At 46.6% G+C, this 15,832-nt stretch overlaps 1 protein-coding gene across 5 annotated transcripts in view; it reads right to left on the bottom strand.

Annotated features, from left to right (window-relative positions):
- Window positions 1-733: 733 nt before the first annotated feature.
- The window catches only part of LOC8036660 (zwei Ig domain protein zig-4), a 313,494-nt gene continuing 298,395 nt past the window's right edge, over window positions 734-15,832 (bottom strand). For 3 of the 5 annotated variants that reach the window (XM_040218264.3, XM_042287553.1, XM_040218263.2), the window contains exons 3-8: window positions 14,667-14,703; window positions 14,428-14,582; window positions 12,525-12,762; window positions 8,281-8,444; window positions 8,085-8,207; window positions 734-1,905 (exon numbers count right to left, since the gene is read on the bottom strand). In XM_040218264.3, the coding sequence (XP_040074198.1) occupies window positions 1,810-1,905; window positions 8,085-8,207; window positions 8,281-8,444; window positions 12,525-12,762; window positions 14,428-14,582; window positions 14,667-14,703 (813 nt within the window). In that variant the 3' untranslated portion in view covers window positions 734-1,809. Of the gene's footprint in view, window positions 1,906-7,325; window positions 7,686-8,084; window positions 8,208-8,280; window positions 8,445-12,524; window positions 12,763-14,427; window positions 14,583-14,666; window positions 14,704-15,832 lie in introns of those variants that run through there. The other 2 variants (XM_040503801.1, XM_040218265.2) reach the window with 1 other exon arrangement.

Raw genomic sequence — 15,832 nt, forward strand, 5'->3', positions numbered from 1 at the left:
ATGCAATATACCTCTTTAAAAAACAAAAAAAAAAACATTCATGCAATAATATTGAACTGCGAGGCAGATCGTCTTAATCCTACTTCCTCTTCCGCAGACAAGGAAGCCAATGCGATAAGCGCGCACACATTTTAATTTCTGTCATGGAATGCGAAGCCGGGACCTTACGCTGCGAACGGAGCAATGCACACCGTAGCTTCCGTGTCGCTGACTCACTCGTTTCCAAAGCAGTCGACAAAAAATATCACTGCTTGTGCCTTTTTTTCTGCCTTTACACGCCTAAGTGACGACTAAATGAAAAAAACGTGAAAAACCGGTTTGAACCAGGCGCCAGTGATTTAGTAACGCCACGTCATAGCGGCAGTTCGATGACGTTTCTAAAAGAAGAACACACGACATCCGCTCTATTGGCAAAAAAAAAAAAAAAAAAAAAATAAAAAAATTCGGCGTGCGCCGAAAACGAAAACACTAAATAACAAATTGCAGAACCCGCATAATTTCGACGGGTCTTTGAGCTTCGGTTTTCAATCGGAGCGCTTCGCGGCACTGACAGCACCGCGCCCCGTGGAGAAATAGCGCAACCAACCTCTGCTTCGTTCGCCTCGCGCAACGCAGCAGAGGTTGGTTGCGCTATTTCTCTACGGGGTGCCGTGCCGTCTAAGCCGAGATGCGCTCCGATTGCAAACCGAAACTTAAAAACCGGTCAAAATTGTGCGGTTTTTCAGAAAGCCCTGAAATACCGCGCGTGCCTTCTACCGTGGTGCAATTTGTTGATTTAGTGTTTTTTGATGATGCTCAGCAAGATTCTTATTAAAACCATTCCCTTAAACTCAAAATTTAAAAACATTAATTAGGCGAAAATAACTAAGAACTTAATTCTCCCAAACTTTAATAATTTTCCTGAATAGGCCCGTGGCCTGGGACCACAACGACACAAGGCTTTTTTTGGTGCGATGCGTAGTTTCAGCAATATCAAATTTGTCCACCTTTCATGAAACACACTGTATACCGTGCCCCTCTTTGCGTTACGATGCGCCAAAGACGCATTTTTGAACACTTTCTCTCCGCATTTGCACTTTCTTGTTTGGGAACAAACTCAGTGGCGCCATCTACTGGGTAGCCCCGGCACACTTCCGGTTCACGTATATTTACTAATTTTTTTACTGATCATCTTTTTTTACAGTAAGAGTGAATTAAGTCGGGCAGTGCAGTAAGTGGCCATTTCCAGAAGGTAGCGTGCATATTTGATATTGACAATACGACGAAACCCGCCGTCTAGTTCAGAACCGGAAGTGGTTGGGGGCTATTTGTACACTGGCGCTGCCACGGTTCAACTCTCGCGAGAAAGAGCGAATAAGTATGTACGCCGTCGGAGAATGCGAGGCCGCGACACGGAAGGGCACAAATGGCGAACGGAAGTGGCGAACCGTAACCGGACGGACGCTCGGCCGATCGGTGGTAGTGGAAAGAGGAACTTTGAAGAGGAGGAGGAGGATTTTCTAGAGGATGAGAGCGTGTCGGAGGATCAATAAATGGCGCTACCTTCAGCATAAAGCGGCTTTAACAAATAAAGATTGCATTGTATTGTACAGTAACAAAAACACTGCCACTCACTGAGTCTTTCTCGTCGCCCAATGGTATAGTATTGTGTCCCGAATTACAAGTCACCATTGGAGGAGACTTCTGGTGTGTCTTTCTACAAACTTCACAGCGATGAATTTCTAAGCACAGCGTGGAAAAAGAAGATATCAAGAAAGAACCATGTTGCCTACGACAAGTCCCCATCTGTGGTTGGATGTACCAGGCACTTTAAACCGGAGGATAATGCGTCGGGATATCGCGTAAAAAATCTGGTTCCTGGAGTTGTGCCCACGGTGTTCGATGGGTCTTCGGAGAACCCAGCGCCTGAAACCAAGAAAGCCCGAAGAGAACCTGTTTTAAAGGCGTCAGTATCTCGACCGAAAAGCAGAAAACGAAAGGCAGATGTGTGGGCACCCCAAGTGGATTGTGAACAGGTCGATCAAGATGAACCAAATGGTTCGTGTACGAGGGCTGTCATCTCCACTGAGGCATCAGGGAAAAATTTCGGACAGGCAAATCAGCACCTTTTGAACACTGCTAGGCTGCTCTCCAATGTGGTGTAATACAAAAACAAGTATTTGAAGCTGCATTTCCCAAAGCTTGTATTTCGCAAATCCCAATCCGTTGCGGTGCTCGAAGCCATACTGGGATATTCAGAAAAGTGTGTGGCATGCTTGCCACGCGCCCGTGTGTTCTAAACTCTTCAAGGCAGGGTTAAACCACTGCTACTGTACCCTGAGGCTGTCGATTAATGTCACGGCACTCAGTCAGCGTACACCATCTGCGAAAGATTTATGAGAATTCTACTCGGTAACTAATACAAATGGCCAACGATAAGCACGACAAGCCAAAAGGTTGTGTGCATAAGCCTCCAAGGAAGTACTCGGGCTTTGAAAGAAGCTATTCCACAAGTGGGAACGAGATTGTGTTTGAAGAAACAAACTTTCTTGGTGTGGGGATCAGTATATGTGTATAATTCTATAAACGTTATGTAGAAGTTGCTTGCTATGGGAACCGAGCCAGTTTGGACCGTTGCTATGGTAATATGGTGACCATTCGCGGCGTGTGACCGCCACTGGTTCACGTGTGACCGCCACACGTGAACCAAATCATACGTACGCGTTATTGGCATGCTCGATTATCTTGATTGTGCACCGATGATGCCGTGGAGCCTAGTGCTTGCCGTACCGTCGTCTGCTATTTTCTAGGATGACGGATTTCTGCTTTATGCGTACACGACCCCCGTCGAAAGGCTACGAACCTTACAAAGCAGAACAAGAGAGCCTTAAAGCGAGTTCTTGACCTCAGCGCGGCACCTAAAGCTGCCAGAGTAGTGACCGATGCTGATGCTGACGCGGAAATCCTGTGCTTGTGACATTAGTTTTTTTCCACTGCTGTCTTTTTAGTGCTGGTGCGCTACGTGTCGTGAAAATCTGGAACTGAACAGGGGGGAGTGGTCACGAAAGCTGCCCATGTCGATATGGGAGCCTTAGGTCACTAATGAAGGTCGACAGACAATGAAAATGGGAATATTTTTAACAAGCCCTTTTGTCACTCTCAAACAATTTAGCGCACCTATACTTCCTTGCAAACCATCTGGCGAAGCCACCATAGACACTATTAAAAAAAACCTAGCACAATAATAAAAATATCATGTTTCAAAAAAAAATTTTTTTTTTTTTTTCAGCAGAACATTAGCCTTGTTTTTGCGAGGAATCTCGTAGCACTTAAGTTGTCAACGACAGCGTAGGAAATTCAGGGCGTGGCGAGCCCGGGGCATCTCATTCTGTGGCCAATCAGAGCACGACATTAGCCGATAAGAATGCCAAAGAAGCGCCCAGGACGCTAAAGGCGTGATCATAACAGGCATTGCTCCTTACGCCGTCAGCTACTCTCGAATGCCTTCTTGGTCTGTGGACGCAGTCTGGTGTCCTGGAGGTCTTTAGTCCTTACTTACATTGAGATAACGGTTTGCCAGCCTACAGTCACTATCAGCCTGCATGCAGACTGTCCCGCGACACATTTGGGGAATCGCCGATCAGCTTAGCTAGTGAGCAGGTTGGACGAAAGCGCGCTCCAATCATCACGCACACTCAGTGGCAAAAGCCATTCCTGTTACTTGGCTGCGTGGTCTGAAAAAAGGAAGCGAATTTTCGCTTAGCTTTTGGTGATGACAATTTATGGATGGTATTTTCCTATGGGAGAAGGAAATACACTTATAAGCCAGAGACGTGGCTTGATGATGTCAGGAACCAATGAGAGAGACCAGACAAATACAGGGTGTTTCGTTTTAAGGTTAACAGATTTGTTAAAAAAAAAAAAAGCCGTGAAAGCTGCAGTAATGCCGCTTGTGCAGATGAGTTTTTCTGCCGGGGGAACATAGTAAAGGGAGCTAATCCTAATAATCAGTCGGCTAATTAACTAAAATATGTTAACGTTTTAATTATTGCAACTAAACATATGGTTCTCATTAGAAACTTGCTAAGCGTAATCGAAAACCAATAAATCAGTCAATATTAGATAGACTCGGAGCACGTGAGAAGAACGGTGGAGCGCTTAAGAATTACCACTTGTGAAGCAGGAGCAAGGCTATCGATGCGATAAGGCGCCCGCGCCGCTTTTCCGCCTCTCATCATCGCCGTTGTCTCATCCCAGCCTCGTGCCTGTTGCAGGAGTGGTAACTTTAGCGCTCTACTACTCCTTCCATGACTGAAATTCTTTCTAAAAATGCTGATTTAGTGGTTTTTGATGACGATCAGCAAGTTTCTTATTTAGACCATATGTCTATTTTCACTAATTATAAAGTGTATTAACAAACTTTAGTTAATTATTCGACTGATCGTGACGATTCTCCTCTTATATTATGCCCTCCTGGCCGTATAACCCACGTGAACAAACCGCATTAGTGTACCTTTCATGGCTTTTTTTTTTTAATGAAATCCGTTAAGCTTAGAAAGAAAAACCCTGTATGTTAACTGTGGCGACACGCCCTAACAATACATAATGAATGTATATCGTCATAACGATACTGTCGAAATGTGACGACGAAGAAATGGATAGCTCAGGAACAATTCTGACCAACGTAAATGAGCTGAAGAGTGCACATTGTCAAGGGTATGAAATTATGGAAAAAGTACTGTGAAGACGTGTTTCCCTTCTGTCGCTGACACCCTGGCAATGCTCTAATTCTAAAAAAAAGCTGTTGGTTTTGAGGCAATGCGTTGACGTACAGATTCCAGGAGGCAAATTCGAATTCTGCCTAGGTACAAACAATCTGACGGAGGCGTATTTCGAAGTAGTCCTCCGCTGGGGCGTGCCAAATGTCCTTCGTTAGTTTGGCACGAAAAAAAAACTCTAATTTGACTTTGACGGCATCGTTCATAGCTTTCGCTTTGCAAACTAAAGACAAGAACTGGCGGTTGTTTTTATAAAGTTGAAGCTAAAAATGACACCGCGCTATTTGATTCGAAGCAGTATTCGCACACCCACAAACAAAAACAAGCTTAAATTGTTCGGAAAAAGTAACCCTACTATTGGGAAGGAGATCCAACCGTGGTGCCCCTAGTGGCTAAATTGAGAACTACACCGATGGGCACCACAAAAATATAGATTATTTGCTTGTATGGTGACGCAGCGCTCGACCCACGTAGCTGAACGTTGCGTCAGATTTCGGCTAGGGCTCGTGTTCAATCAGTGAAGCCGAACGCGGAACCAGCAAAAAATTAGGCCCGAGTCGAGCCCAAACTTTGTCCCGTCCTTAATCGAGAAAGATTAAGTAAAGAATCCCGCGCACGTGCCTTCTGTTGGTAAACGCAGAGCTCTGGGGAAAACAAGCTGGACATAGCAACCCCTATGGTTTGATCCCCTCGCCAATACCTCGTCTCTCCCTACGTTAAACTGAAGCACAAAGCAACGGGCTGCCAGGTGTACCCACGAGCCAGTAAGAAACCACGCGTTATTATTCCGGCGTGCGTATTTCCGTGGCTCGCGCACTGATACGCACGTCGAAGTGATTCACCACCTGGTTTCTAACTGGCTCGTGATTGGACCTGGCAGCCTGTAACTTTGGTCTTCAGTTCATCGTAGGGTGAAATGAGGTATAACTGCGCCCTCCTGGTATCGCAAAATACGTTAATTTCCAAAACTCGAAAAATGTATTCGGTACATTTTTTATATCCTCGGGGTTTTCACTTTTTGCACTGCGCTGCGCTAGGATGCTGACAATGTCCCATTGGAGTATCTCAGCCCTAAAATGTTGTGACCTAAATTTTCGCAGCCCATTCAAGCGATTCCATACGCTAGGGCCGCTCTGTATGTCAATGTTATTTGCTCTCCACGTACTCTGTGTTGGAAGCTGGAAATTATTTTAACAGTAAAAAAAAAAAAAATATATATATCTTTAAAAAAAAAAAGTCTGCGGTGGGACGTTACCGATGAGCTATCTGTGATGGGACATCGTCTGTGGTGGGACATTTTCATCTTAGTGACAGGAGTGAAATGGTAAGTTCTGTAGGACTATTCGCATCTTTAAAAATAATGCTCAGTTAAGAATCGTCACACTGTGACGATAATAAGGCAGGGGTGGGGGCACTGTTTAAAGTCAGGGGGGCTTTTGGAGATCTCAGACCCCTCCCTCCCTTCCTCCCCCCCCCCCCCCCCCCCCCACACACACACACACAGGTTTCGACGGGGGGTCTGAGTCCCTTTTGGGGAGTAGATCCAACTGTCGCGCCGCTAGCCGCAAAGCTGAGAACTAAACCCACGGGATCAACATAAATATTTTGGGCGTGTTTCTGACGCAGCGTTCGACTGAGATAACGGAACGCTCTGTCAGCGTTTGGATGAATGTGCATGCCATTATTTTAAAGGCAAGCTGCTCGTCAAAGTATGTCCCACTAACCCCCAACGTGAAAAAAGAGACCCCTTGCCACCGGTGGGAGATTTTAAGCACTGGGTGGGGGCCTTCACTCAGAACTTCCCGCGCGTCTACTTCCATGCAGAACACCAGTAAAGAAGCTAAGAAGAAAAGTGCAACAGAAACAATTCGATCTACAAATTAAATTTGCACAGGCACACAGGCTTGATGCTTCTTATGATCAGTGACCATTTGTAAATCGTAATGTTTGATTTAGAACGTTTTCTCCGGTTCTCCGGTCTTGGCATTTGTTGGACCTACTTCGCAACCTGCAGTGATTGGTGGTTCACGTGCCTTGCAGGGTGTGAGAGACGCACGGGCAGTTTTAAACTGTTTTGTTTTTTGTTTTTTTTTTTGGGGGGGGAGGGGAATAATCAGCACCATAGTGGAAGAAGAGAGAGATGTCTGAGCAAGGCCAGCCAAGGAGGGAAACTTTGGCTCGGGCTTCGTGCTTATGTGGCATGAGCAGCTTAGAAGCTTTCGCGCAGGCGCGGTCGTGCGCCGTGCGGCCGTGTAAGCTTGTGCGCAAATAAGGACGGTTCCTTGATTGGCTGTCATCGGCTTCTTACGTACTACGCTATCTCACGGCGTTTGTCAGAAATGCGAGCGAACCTTCGTCACACTTCCGTAGTGAGGCGGCGCCATTCAGACACCTCTCCTTCTCCACCGTGATCAGCACTCAACAAAGCGCCACATCTTGCCTGCTGTCTCTCCGAAACGTGGGGTACGTCCGAACTTCCAAAAGAACCACGCACGAACGCTCAGCAGCTCTGCTGGTCAAGGCCATGAGCCAAGCTCCGGATAAGAAGAACGGGGCAACGAGGCAAGGTGCGGATACGATGGTACAAACTTTTAATCAACACAACTGGACGAAACAACATAGAGGCTTTCTTGCTATACATTGATTCCTATGTACACCAGTTGCTTCTGAATCAAGCTCACTTAGCGAGTAGCGAGACGAGCGCTGGCGCGAGGCGGGGCAAAGCGCGGCCGCCGGGAGTCACCGAGCGACCGGATGGAACGGGGAGACAATAAATAGAGGTGAGCCAGGCTTGTCCAAGCGGGACCTCGGCCAGTCCATTGGAATGTTCAACGACGCTATGTACAACGATCCAGCCGTGTCCGACGACGCATCACAAGAGCGGAAGCGACCACAGCTCCTGGGGCAACGCGTTTAAGCCTTGTCCGGCTGCAAAAAGACAACCAGAGGGCCTCTGGTGAGCCAGGGAACATATCGCAGCGACACAGGCTACGCTTACACACAGGGATACGTCGACTCAATGACTGGGTGACTGAATTGAAAAGTCGGCAGAGCAGGCTCCCAAGACGACCTCACATCGAGCTACGCTCACGAATCTATACGGCTGCCGTACATGCCTATCGATTCTGGCGTTCCACTCCTCTATTCTGCCGACTCAGAAGAACTGAGTCAACTGTTCATGTACCTTCGACGAGGCCAATCGATGTTCCGGGGGGAGTAAAGAGATCATTGTAATAAGCCAACTACGTCACGTCGCCTTCATGTAAACGTAGCCACAATCCTCAAAATACCCGCCGCTACAAGTCATAAATCTTCGAAATTTCTCACCAACGTGGGGTAGAGGAAGGTGGATGTCCGGTCGACGCCGTGGGAGTTTTCGGCCGCGCACGTGTAGCCGCCCATGTCGTTCCAGGCAATGTTGCGGATCTCTAGATCGCCATTGTCAAGGACCTGCGAGCATTAGGGACGAATTCTACGTGTCACCATCCCGCACTGAAAGTCGGGGAAACTGAGGCTTTCTTGCCTTGTACTTGTCGCCGCTCTGGAGTGCGTTGTCGTCGGGGCCAAACCAGGCCACAGCGGGTTTCGGGGAGCCGCTGGGACGGCAGAACAGCTGGACCGTGCTTCCCATCAGTTCCAGCCGAGTGTGAGTCCACATCGTAATCCTGGCAGGACTTCCAGGGTGATCTGAGAGAGGGACGAGAAGAACGAAACTTTCTTCAGACCTCTCTTTTGCGCGATCGATGGATTTGGCTATCCAAGCCTCCTCCCAGACAGATCGCGGCATGCTTAAGCTGTGACGTGAAATAAGCCCTATAAGACCTCATTGAACCCTAGCAGCTCAATATTATTACGAAGACAGTGAGATCTACACACTAAACTATTTTACAGCGTTAAAGAAACACTGAATAAAAAAAAAAAAAAATTAAACGGCTTATTTGAGACACGTTTTTTTTTTCTTTTCGCGGAAAATCAAATCTTTTTAAACAATATTTAAGCCATTAGACGCAATATAGGTGGAGGTAACCCGCTCTGAGGCCCATCCAGGAACGTAGCCAGCTACGCTCCATTGCTCTGGTCTCATTGGTTGGAGAAATGTATTGACGTATGGACTCTTCCTTGTAAAATTGTGTCTCCGTGCCGCGGTAGCCTTTTACTTGTTTTTGTGTTATGTTTGAGAAACAATCTATCTAGATAGTAATATTGTTTTCAAAAACCTCACGAGATCGTCGTTTCCACTTTGGTATCAAACGACAACAAACATGGCTGCCGGCGTTTGCGGCCAACGGTTTCACGCACCGCGAAGCTCGTTGAGCACGCCTCTTTTTATGAGTGCGAGTCGTTTAGCGTTTACCGAGTTCATTAGAGGAAGATATACTCAACCAACGCAGTCTGCAGCAAACAACTGTCTCATATACACGCCTTCAGAAGCGCTACGCGGGTGCTTGTTTTTGTAGCGGGACTATACGTAAGCCTAGCGTCCCATGTCTAATATTTTGCTTTATCTGGCTTGATTCTTTTATTTCCGCCTTCTCATGCTGAATAAATGAGTTGGTTTGCATAAAAGCGGCCCCACTACTCTGACAATCGTGCTGCCTTCATGATTGCGACCATGGTATCAATACTGAGAGGTAACCTAGACAGGTAAGAAATTGCGAGCTATTTCGTTGGAATGAATAGGGTGTTCGCATGTTCAGGTATGTCACCGTCATTTCACTTTAGAAGGTCCGTAGTTCTCAAGTTTTGAGTAGCGCACCTGGCTTGCTAAAGTAAATGTTTTTAGGTCGCGTTTTAATTGTGCGTCATGGCGCTTATACCACCTTGCTCGCGAGCGCTATGCAAGAAAACAAGAAGAGTAAAGCTGAAAGGACTGCATTTCTTTATTTTTTTTTAAATTTTCGGTTACTTTCTACCGCATATCGACAGAGGCTGACAGACGCTTGTATTGAACCGTGGCTCCAGCGTGATGACATGCTAGGACGCCGCTTTCATGGTCGCGTCGTGCAAGCGTTGGGGACAGTTTGAGATGGGTGTGGAATAGCAGACGGACGGCGAGCGATGCGGGAGACGCGGACGAACTTCTTTCATGGCCACGTTTTACTTGTGTTGCTGATGATGATAAATGGTGGTGTAATAGCAGACGATGCCAGCGGCTGCCGAGCGTCTGCTCGCACGACTAGCAGGCGGGATCAGACGCCAGACCAGACGCACCGAACGTCGCGACAGGTCAACACCACCTTGGCAGAAGGCCTCCTTACCGTCATCACCGTCAGATCGCTCGAGGCCTGAGATTGGGCACGAGTGTTGCGTCAGTGTTCGGTCCGGGCACGTGTCCAATCAGCGCGTCGAAGGTTGGGCTCGGGCCCAATAGCCGAGTTAGCGCGATCCGACTCCGATGACGTCTCATGAAGGGAGAGGAGGCAATGTGGAGGCTTTCATTCTTCTATGTGGTGTTGGACAGGTAGACACTAGGCTTGAGAGCATGTTCGGCCGAGCGATCAGGCCAATCCAGTAATAATGGGCGGGCCACTGATCTCTGGGCAGGGCTTAGAGCGGGCCACGAATTGCGTCTAACGGCGAAAATATTGCGCAAACGTCTTTTCCGCTGAAAAATAAAAATAAAAAAAAGTGTCAAAGCTAGGCTGTTAAAAGTTTTAAATTTTATTTTAGGGTTTCTTTAAGGGTATAAAAATGATGTTCCAGGGATTTTCCTTTATGGCTACACGAGATACACCCTTTCAGTACCCTTATTTTAAGAAATAAGCAATTTTAAATAGAAAAAATGGGCTGCGCTGACAGAACAGCATTAGGTTTTTAAAGCTCTAAAACGGTATGGAAAAGAGTGCTGCTGGAGAAAAGGATGTGAGTGACTTTACACCAGCTTCATGCAGGCTTTAGGGGAGATTTCTTTGGCAGCTATACTGAGTAATTCTTGCCTATACCAATGCTTGTGACTTGGAGGTACATTCCTCGAACTTTGATATATTACGCTTTAAGTAAAATATTGAGAAGAACAAAGCAATATATTTGAAACATTCCTATTTTTGAAGGCGGTCACCTGCGAAATTAAATGTTTTCAGTTGTAGATTATATAAGTCGGTGAAACAGTCAGCATAATCCTGATTCCGGTATCAAGCCTGCTTGACTACATCTCTGTCTGTGTTTCTGTGTATGTGCAATAGTACATCGTGCGTGCTGCTTGTAGAGTTGTTACTCCTAGTCAATATAGGATGCTGCTAAGATTGCTAGAATCCTAATATTAGTATGTTTTCCAAACGCCTAGGGATGCTAGCCCTTGGACAAACTGATTTATAGCCCAAATGATGTAACTGTAAAGTACAATAATTAACACATTGGGAAGCAATGAATGGAGGCGTATAATTGAATTTTCTGGGACTTCTTGAGCTCTCTTCACCATGCATATGCATGATATATCGTCAGCAGAATAGGTTAGTAAAATGGTGAAACCGGATCGAGAAATGTCCCGTAATCTAGAGTAACAACTGTTGCAAACAGGTTCCACACTTGTCATGAGCTTTTCTGATGAGGGTTCACAATGTTCACATTGTTTTCGAAACGTGCGAGGCGTGAATAACGTAAGAAAGGTAGGGTACGGCTAATTATGCCAACTCTCCTCGTTTCCTAATGGCCTCGTGTTTGCTCTTATATGGCGAGGCTGCCCGCTGATGACGACGTAATCCCCCCCCCCCCTCCCCCCCCTCCCCCCTCCCCCCCCCCCCCCCCCCCCGAGGCATACTTGTACGTAATTCAACGACTTTACTCAAGTTACTGTAGTTTAACTACTTCTTTGAGCAGCTTAGTAAATTTAAATTACATTTTTATTTGTGTAACTAGCAGTTTAATCATTTTTCCGAGTAACCCCTGCTCAAAATACAAATAACTTTCGAAATTTAGTAGTAGGTTTGCTCATAAACAAACATTCGCGCACAAAAACAAATAAGATGTCTGAAGATAAGCTGATATTCGCAAAGAGGAGGAAGTCTTCAAGCCGAGACAATCCAGGGAGAAGGCTATTTTTTCAGGGCTCTGTACGCATCGACGCTCAAAGGAGTCTACAAATTTCAGCACCCGCTCTGAAGCTCATGTAGTTCTCCTGTGGTTTGTGCTGTACTTGAAAAATCACGTGTTAAGGGGAAATCAAAGGTGAATTTTTTACATTGCCTTTCCTCCCAAAACTATACAGGTCTTCGAAGTTTCGAAGGTGGTTCGAGAAACCTTAGTAATTCCCAAACGTTTTTACATAAAACAAAATAATAAATAAGCGAACACTATCCTCAAAATCATGCTCAGGCAGTGCGAAACTTCAAAGTAGAAATGATACATCCGCAGTACAACAATGACAAAAAAAAAATAATAATAATAATAAAGCACGCACAAGCAAAATCAGCTATTCAAGAGTTTTGAAAAAAAAAAAAAAAGGCAGAAAATGGCTTTATATTTGCTTAGCCGGATTTCGCTAACCGAATAAACCATATGTACCACTTTCTTGTTACCATAAATAATATAAAAAGTGATTTCTAAAGTAATTCACTACCTTTGTTCGGTAGTTAGTGGGTTACTCAATTACTTTTCATTTGAGTAATTTCTACTCTACTCAAATTACTTTTGAGGTCAATACTCAGTAACTTAACTTAATTACTTTCTTTGAACCCTTGTACACGTCTGGATCGAGGCCGACGCTGCCGTGTTGTTCTTGGGCTGTGACTATATAATGGAGTTAGATAGGCGGACCTGACGCCGACTCACCGAAGGACTTCTTGACTAGACACATGGGGCTGGATCTAGCACCGCCAATCTTGGACACTTTGACCTTGGTTGTTTTGCTGACGCGGTGGTACGGGTTCTCAGCTACGCATGTGTACTCGGCCTCGTCGAACTGGGCCGAGGCGCAGTCGATAAACAGCCGGGACCGGGTGAAGCTCAAGCCCAGCATGGGCACTGCGTTCTGGCTGCTGAACAGTTCGTCCGTGTTCTCGGAATCATCCTGGAAAGAAGGCCTCGGGTGTTATCACAGCACAAAGGAGAACAAGAGGCAATTCCGATACGACCCATATTACTCATTTTATTCTAACGAAACGAGACACTGGAAACCTGGAAAATGCCACTACTTCGATACATCAAGGTTAGCTTGTTGAGTTGGTTATCTACGGGAAGACGGAATCACAAATTTCAACGGAGACTAGACTAGTCGGTATTCTAGAACATGTTCGCGCGTCTACTTCTTCACAGAGCACGCGGAGAACCAAATCCCTACGATCGCGGGGCGGAAAAAATCAATGTAAGCCAAAACGAGATTTGCCACCAGCTAGATACTGACAAGGCCTGCTTACCATTCCGCATAACGTCACCCTAAAGGTCTGATAACGGCCAGTGCTACTGTTGATTCGCTCAATCTCACATTTGTTATCATATTTGGGTGACCTCGTTGGCCCGGCCAATGGCCAGCTGCGTCTTGATATATAGGGTGACGTTTACTGTTGTGGAGAGGGAACAGTGCCAAGGTCTTGCGTCTAGGTGTTATTAAATTTACACTAGGACGACATTCTCAGTGTTACAGCGCAGATACGTCGCATTTCGGGGACGATATCCACCAAGGCTCTGTCAATCACTTGGGTGCCTCCGTTAATTGCTATAATATGTCAATCTGAATTCAATCTGGGGATTTCACGGACAGTAGTTTTTACCGCGTATTCAAATATTGCAAATAAGCTGCATTATTTCACACCATGCTCGCAGTGACAGAAAGGAGAATAGCGCAACGTTTTGCCATAGGCAGAGGGTTAAAGACCGCCCATGGTAAGCTACAGCGTTCGTCATGCAGTGGAAGCAGCTCGCAACGCTAAGAACTAGAGATCCTATATTTTTCCCTGTGGGACATATTGTTCGGGCTCATCTGTTGGCTGAACAAACGAAAATAGCAAAACAACGTTGAAAAGCGGAACTAAGTTTGGTTTACTTAAGTTTGGAGCATAAACGGTACGGAGGCCGAGTCAGAGGCTCGGTGGCCGCTGTTCGACCGCTGTAGCTTTTGCAAAGGAGACAGCTAGCCTCCATAGCTAAATTCCCTCGACCCTAGCGCTCCTTGTATACCTTATATCAATATAGTGGAGTATATCATCATCTGATGTGCGAGCACGGGTCAGTTCCTCATGGATGATACATAAAACTGGGGCTCAATAAGCCACTGTCACTCTGCTCATGCATTCTACAAAAGACACGGTCTGCAGATATGACGACATCTGAGGCCTCATGTGTATGCTCCTGTCCGGATATTTGTGACAGCGCCAAACACGCCTTAGACAGTGTTCTGTCTTTTGTACGATGTATCCGCGGATTTAGAGTTACCTGCCCCGCATTCCTTGCACCAGCTTTACTCGGTGCACACTGCTCTTTACGGGTGCAGCGTATTTTAATACACTACCGGGAGTACACTGCCCCACACTTTTTTGCATCGCGCTACACTTATCTGCACCGGTGCAGGCTGGTGCGAGTGAATCGAACGATCCCAGTCAATAAATAGATGTTCGTGTCTAGAATGTTCCCTGCGGCCCTCGAGGCGAATATTAACCTGGTGTGGTACAGCATATCTCTGTAGATAATCCGTCAATGAGGCTGTAGCACTGCGGTGGTAGAGGGGAATGCGCCGTACCTGGTCGATCCTACGACCGTTCTTCAGCCAGTGAATGGTTGGCGGAGGGTTACCGCCGGCCTCACATTCCACGACAAGCGACTCAGACTCGGCCACGGTGAGCACGTCTGGAGGTGTGTTGCGGAGCTTCAGGTGCGACTTGAGCAGAAGACTGCCTGCGTGACGAAACGACAAAGGCTCGTCAGCACTCGGATCCACCCGCGTGCTTCGGAACCACTTGCAGCTGAAAGAGTGCTCACCTGGTCGGGAGGCCCTTTGTGTCTTTGACAGGAAAAGCTGTGGGAAGAGAGAGGGCAGGGAGTCTCGTAAACAAGAGAACGCCTGGGAGGTAACTATAGCGCTACGCGCCAGCTATGGGATATTGGCTCATCGCGGAGGAGCAGCGACTACGTGAGATCCCAGCCAATAAAGGGGGGATCGGTGGCCTAGTGGGCTAGCGCACACTAGTGCCACTAAATAAGCTACGCTTCAGAGTAACTACACTTGGCCTTATTGTGGCTTAAAATCATGGTTACCTGCTATCTAAAGCTTAATCTAAAATCACAGGAAACGCTTTTCCGTTCTCCACAAATGTTTAAACAGTTTGCGACAAAGAAAAGCAATATTACGTGAGCTTCTTAACACCGAATATAATGCTGAGCGATTCGCACTTTTGAATCATGACGATCGGGTGCTGCGTCTGCTCTGCACAAGCACCAAAATGGCGGCGCCCACGACAATGTCGGGGAACGGAGGGCCTAGTGCCACTAAATAAGCTACGCTTCAGAGTAACGACACTTGGCCATATTGTGGCTTAAAATCATGGTTGCCAGTTATCTGAAGCTTTATCTGAAATACCAGGAAACGCTTTTCCGTCCTCCAAAAATGTATAAACAGTCCATGACAGAGAAAAGCAATATTACATGAGCTTCCTAATACCGAATCAAATGCTGAGGAAGTCGCACTTTTGAATCATGACGATCTGCAATTGCGTCTGCTCTGCACAAGCCCCAATATGGCGGCGCCCACAACAATGCCGGGGAACGGAGTGCCGATACTCTAAGCGCAGCTCATTTAGTGGCTCTAGGAGGGCCGATACTCTAAGCGCAGCTGATTTAGTGGCTCGAGCGCACTCCAGCTCGGAGCACGTGGAGCGAAAGCTCGCGCTGCAGAACCCAGACTCCTGGGTTCAATCCCCACCCCTGTCCGTTGCGATCTGGATGAGCATCGTACAGGCGTGTGGTCGTGTATCATTACTGCGTGGTGCACGTTAAAGACCCCAAGCTAGCGGTTCTACTGCACTGGCTAAATTGCTCATCTACAGCGAGTGACTCTTCGCAACTTTGAAAATGGCTGACCAACTACACGCTGTATAAATATCCATAAGCCCAATTATTATTATCACAGCCAATAAATTTATTTCAGC

This window comes from Ixodes scapularis, unplaced genomic scaffold (assembly GCF_016920785.2).
Source record: "Ixodes scapularis isolate PalLabHiFi unplaced genomic scaffold, ASM1692078v2 PGA_scaffold9__187_contigs__length_104089568, whole genome shotgun sequence".
Classification (NCBI taxonomy): domain Eukaryota; kingdom Metazoa; phylum Arthropoda; class Arachnida; order Ixodida; family Ixodidae; genus Ixodes; species Ixodes scapularis.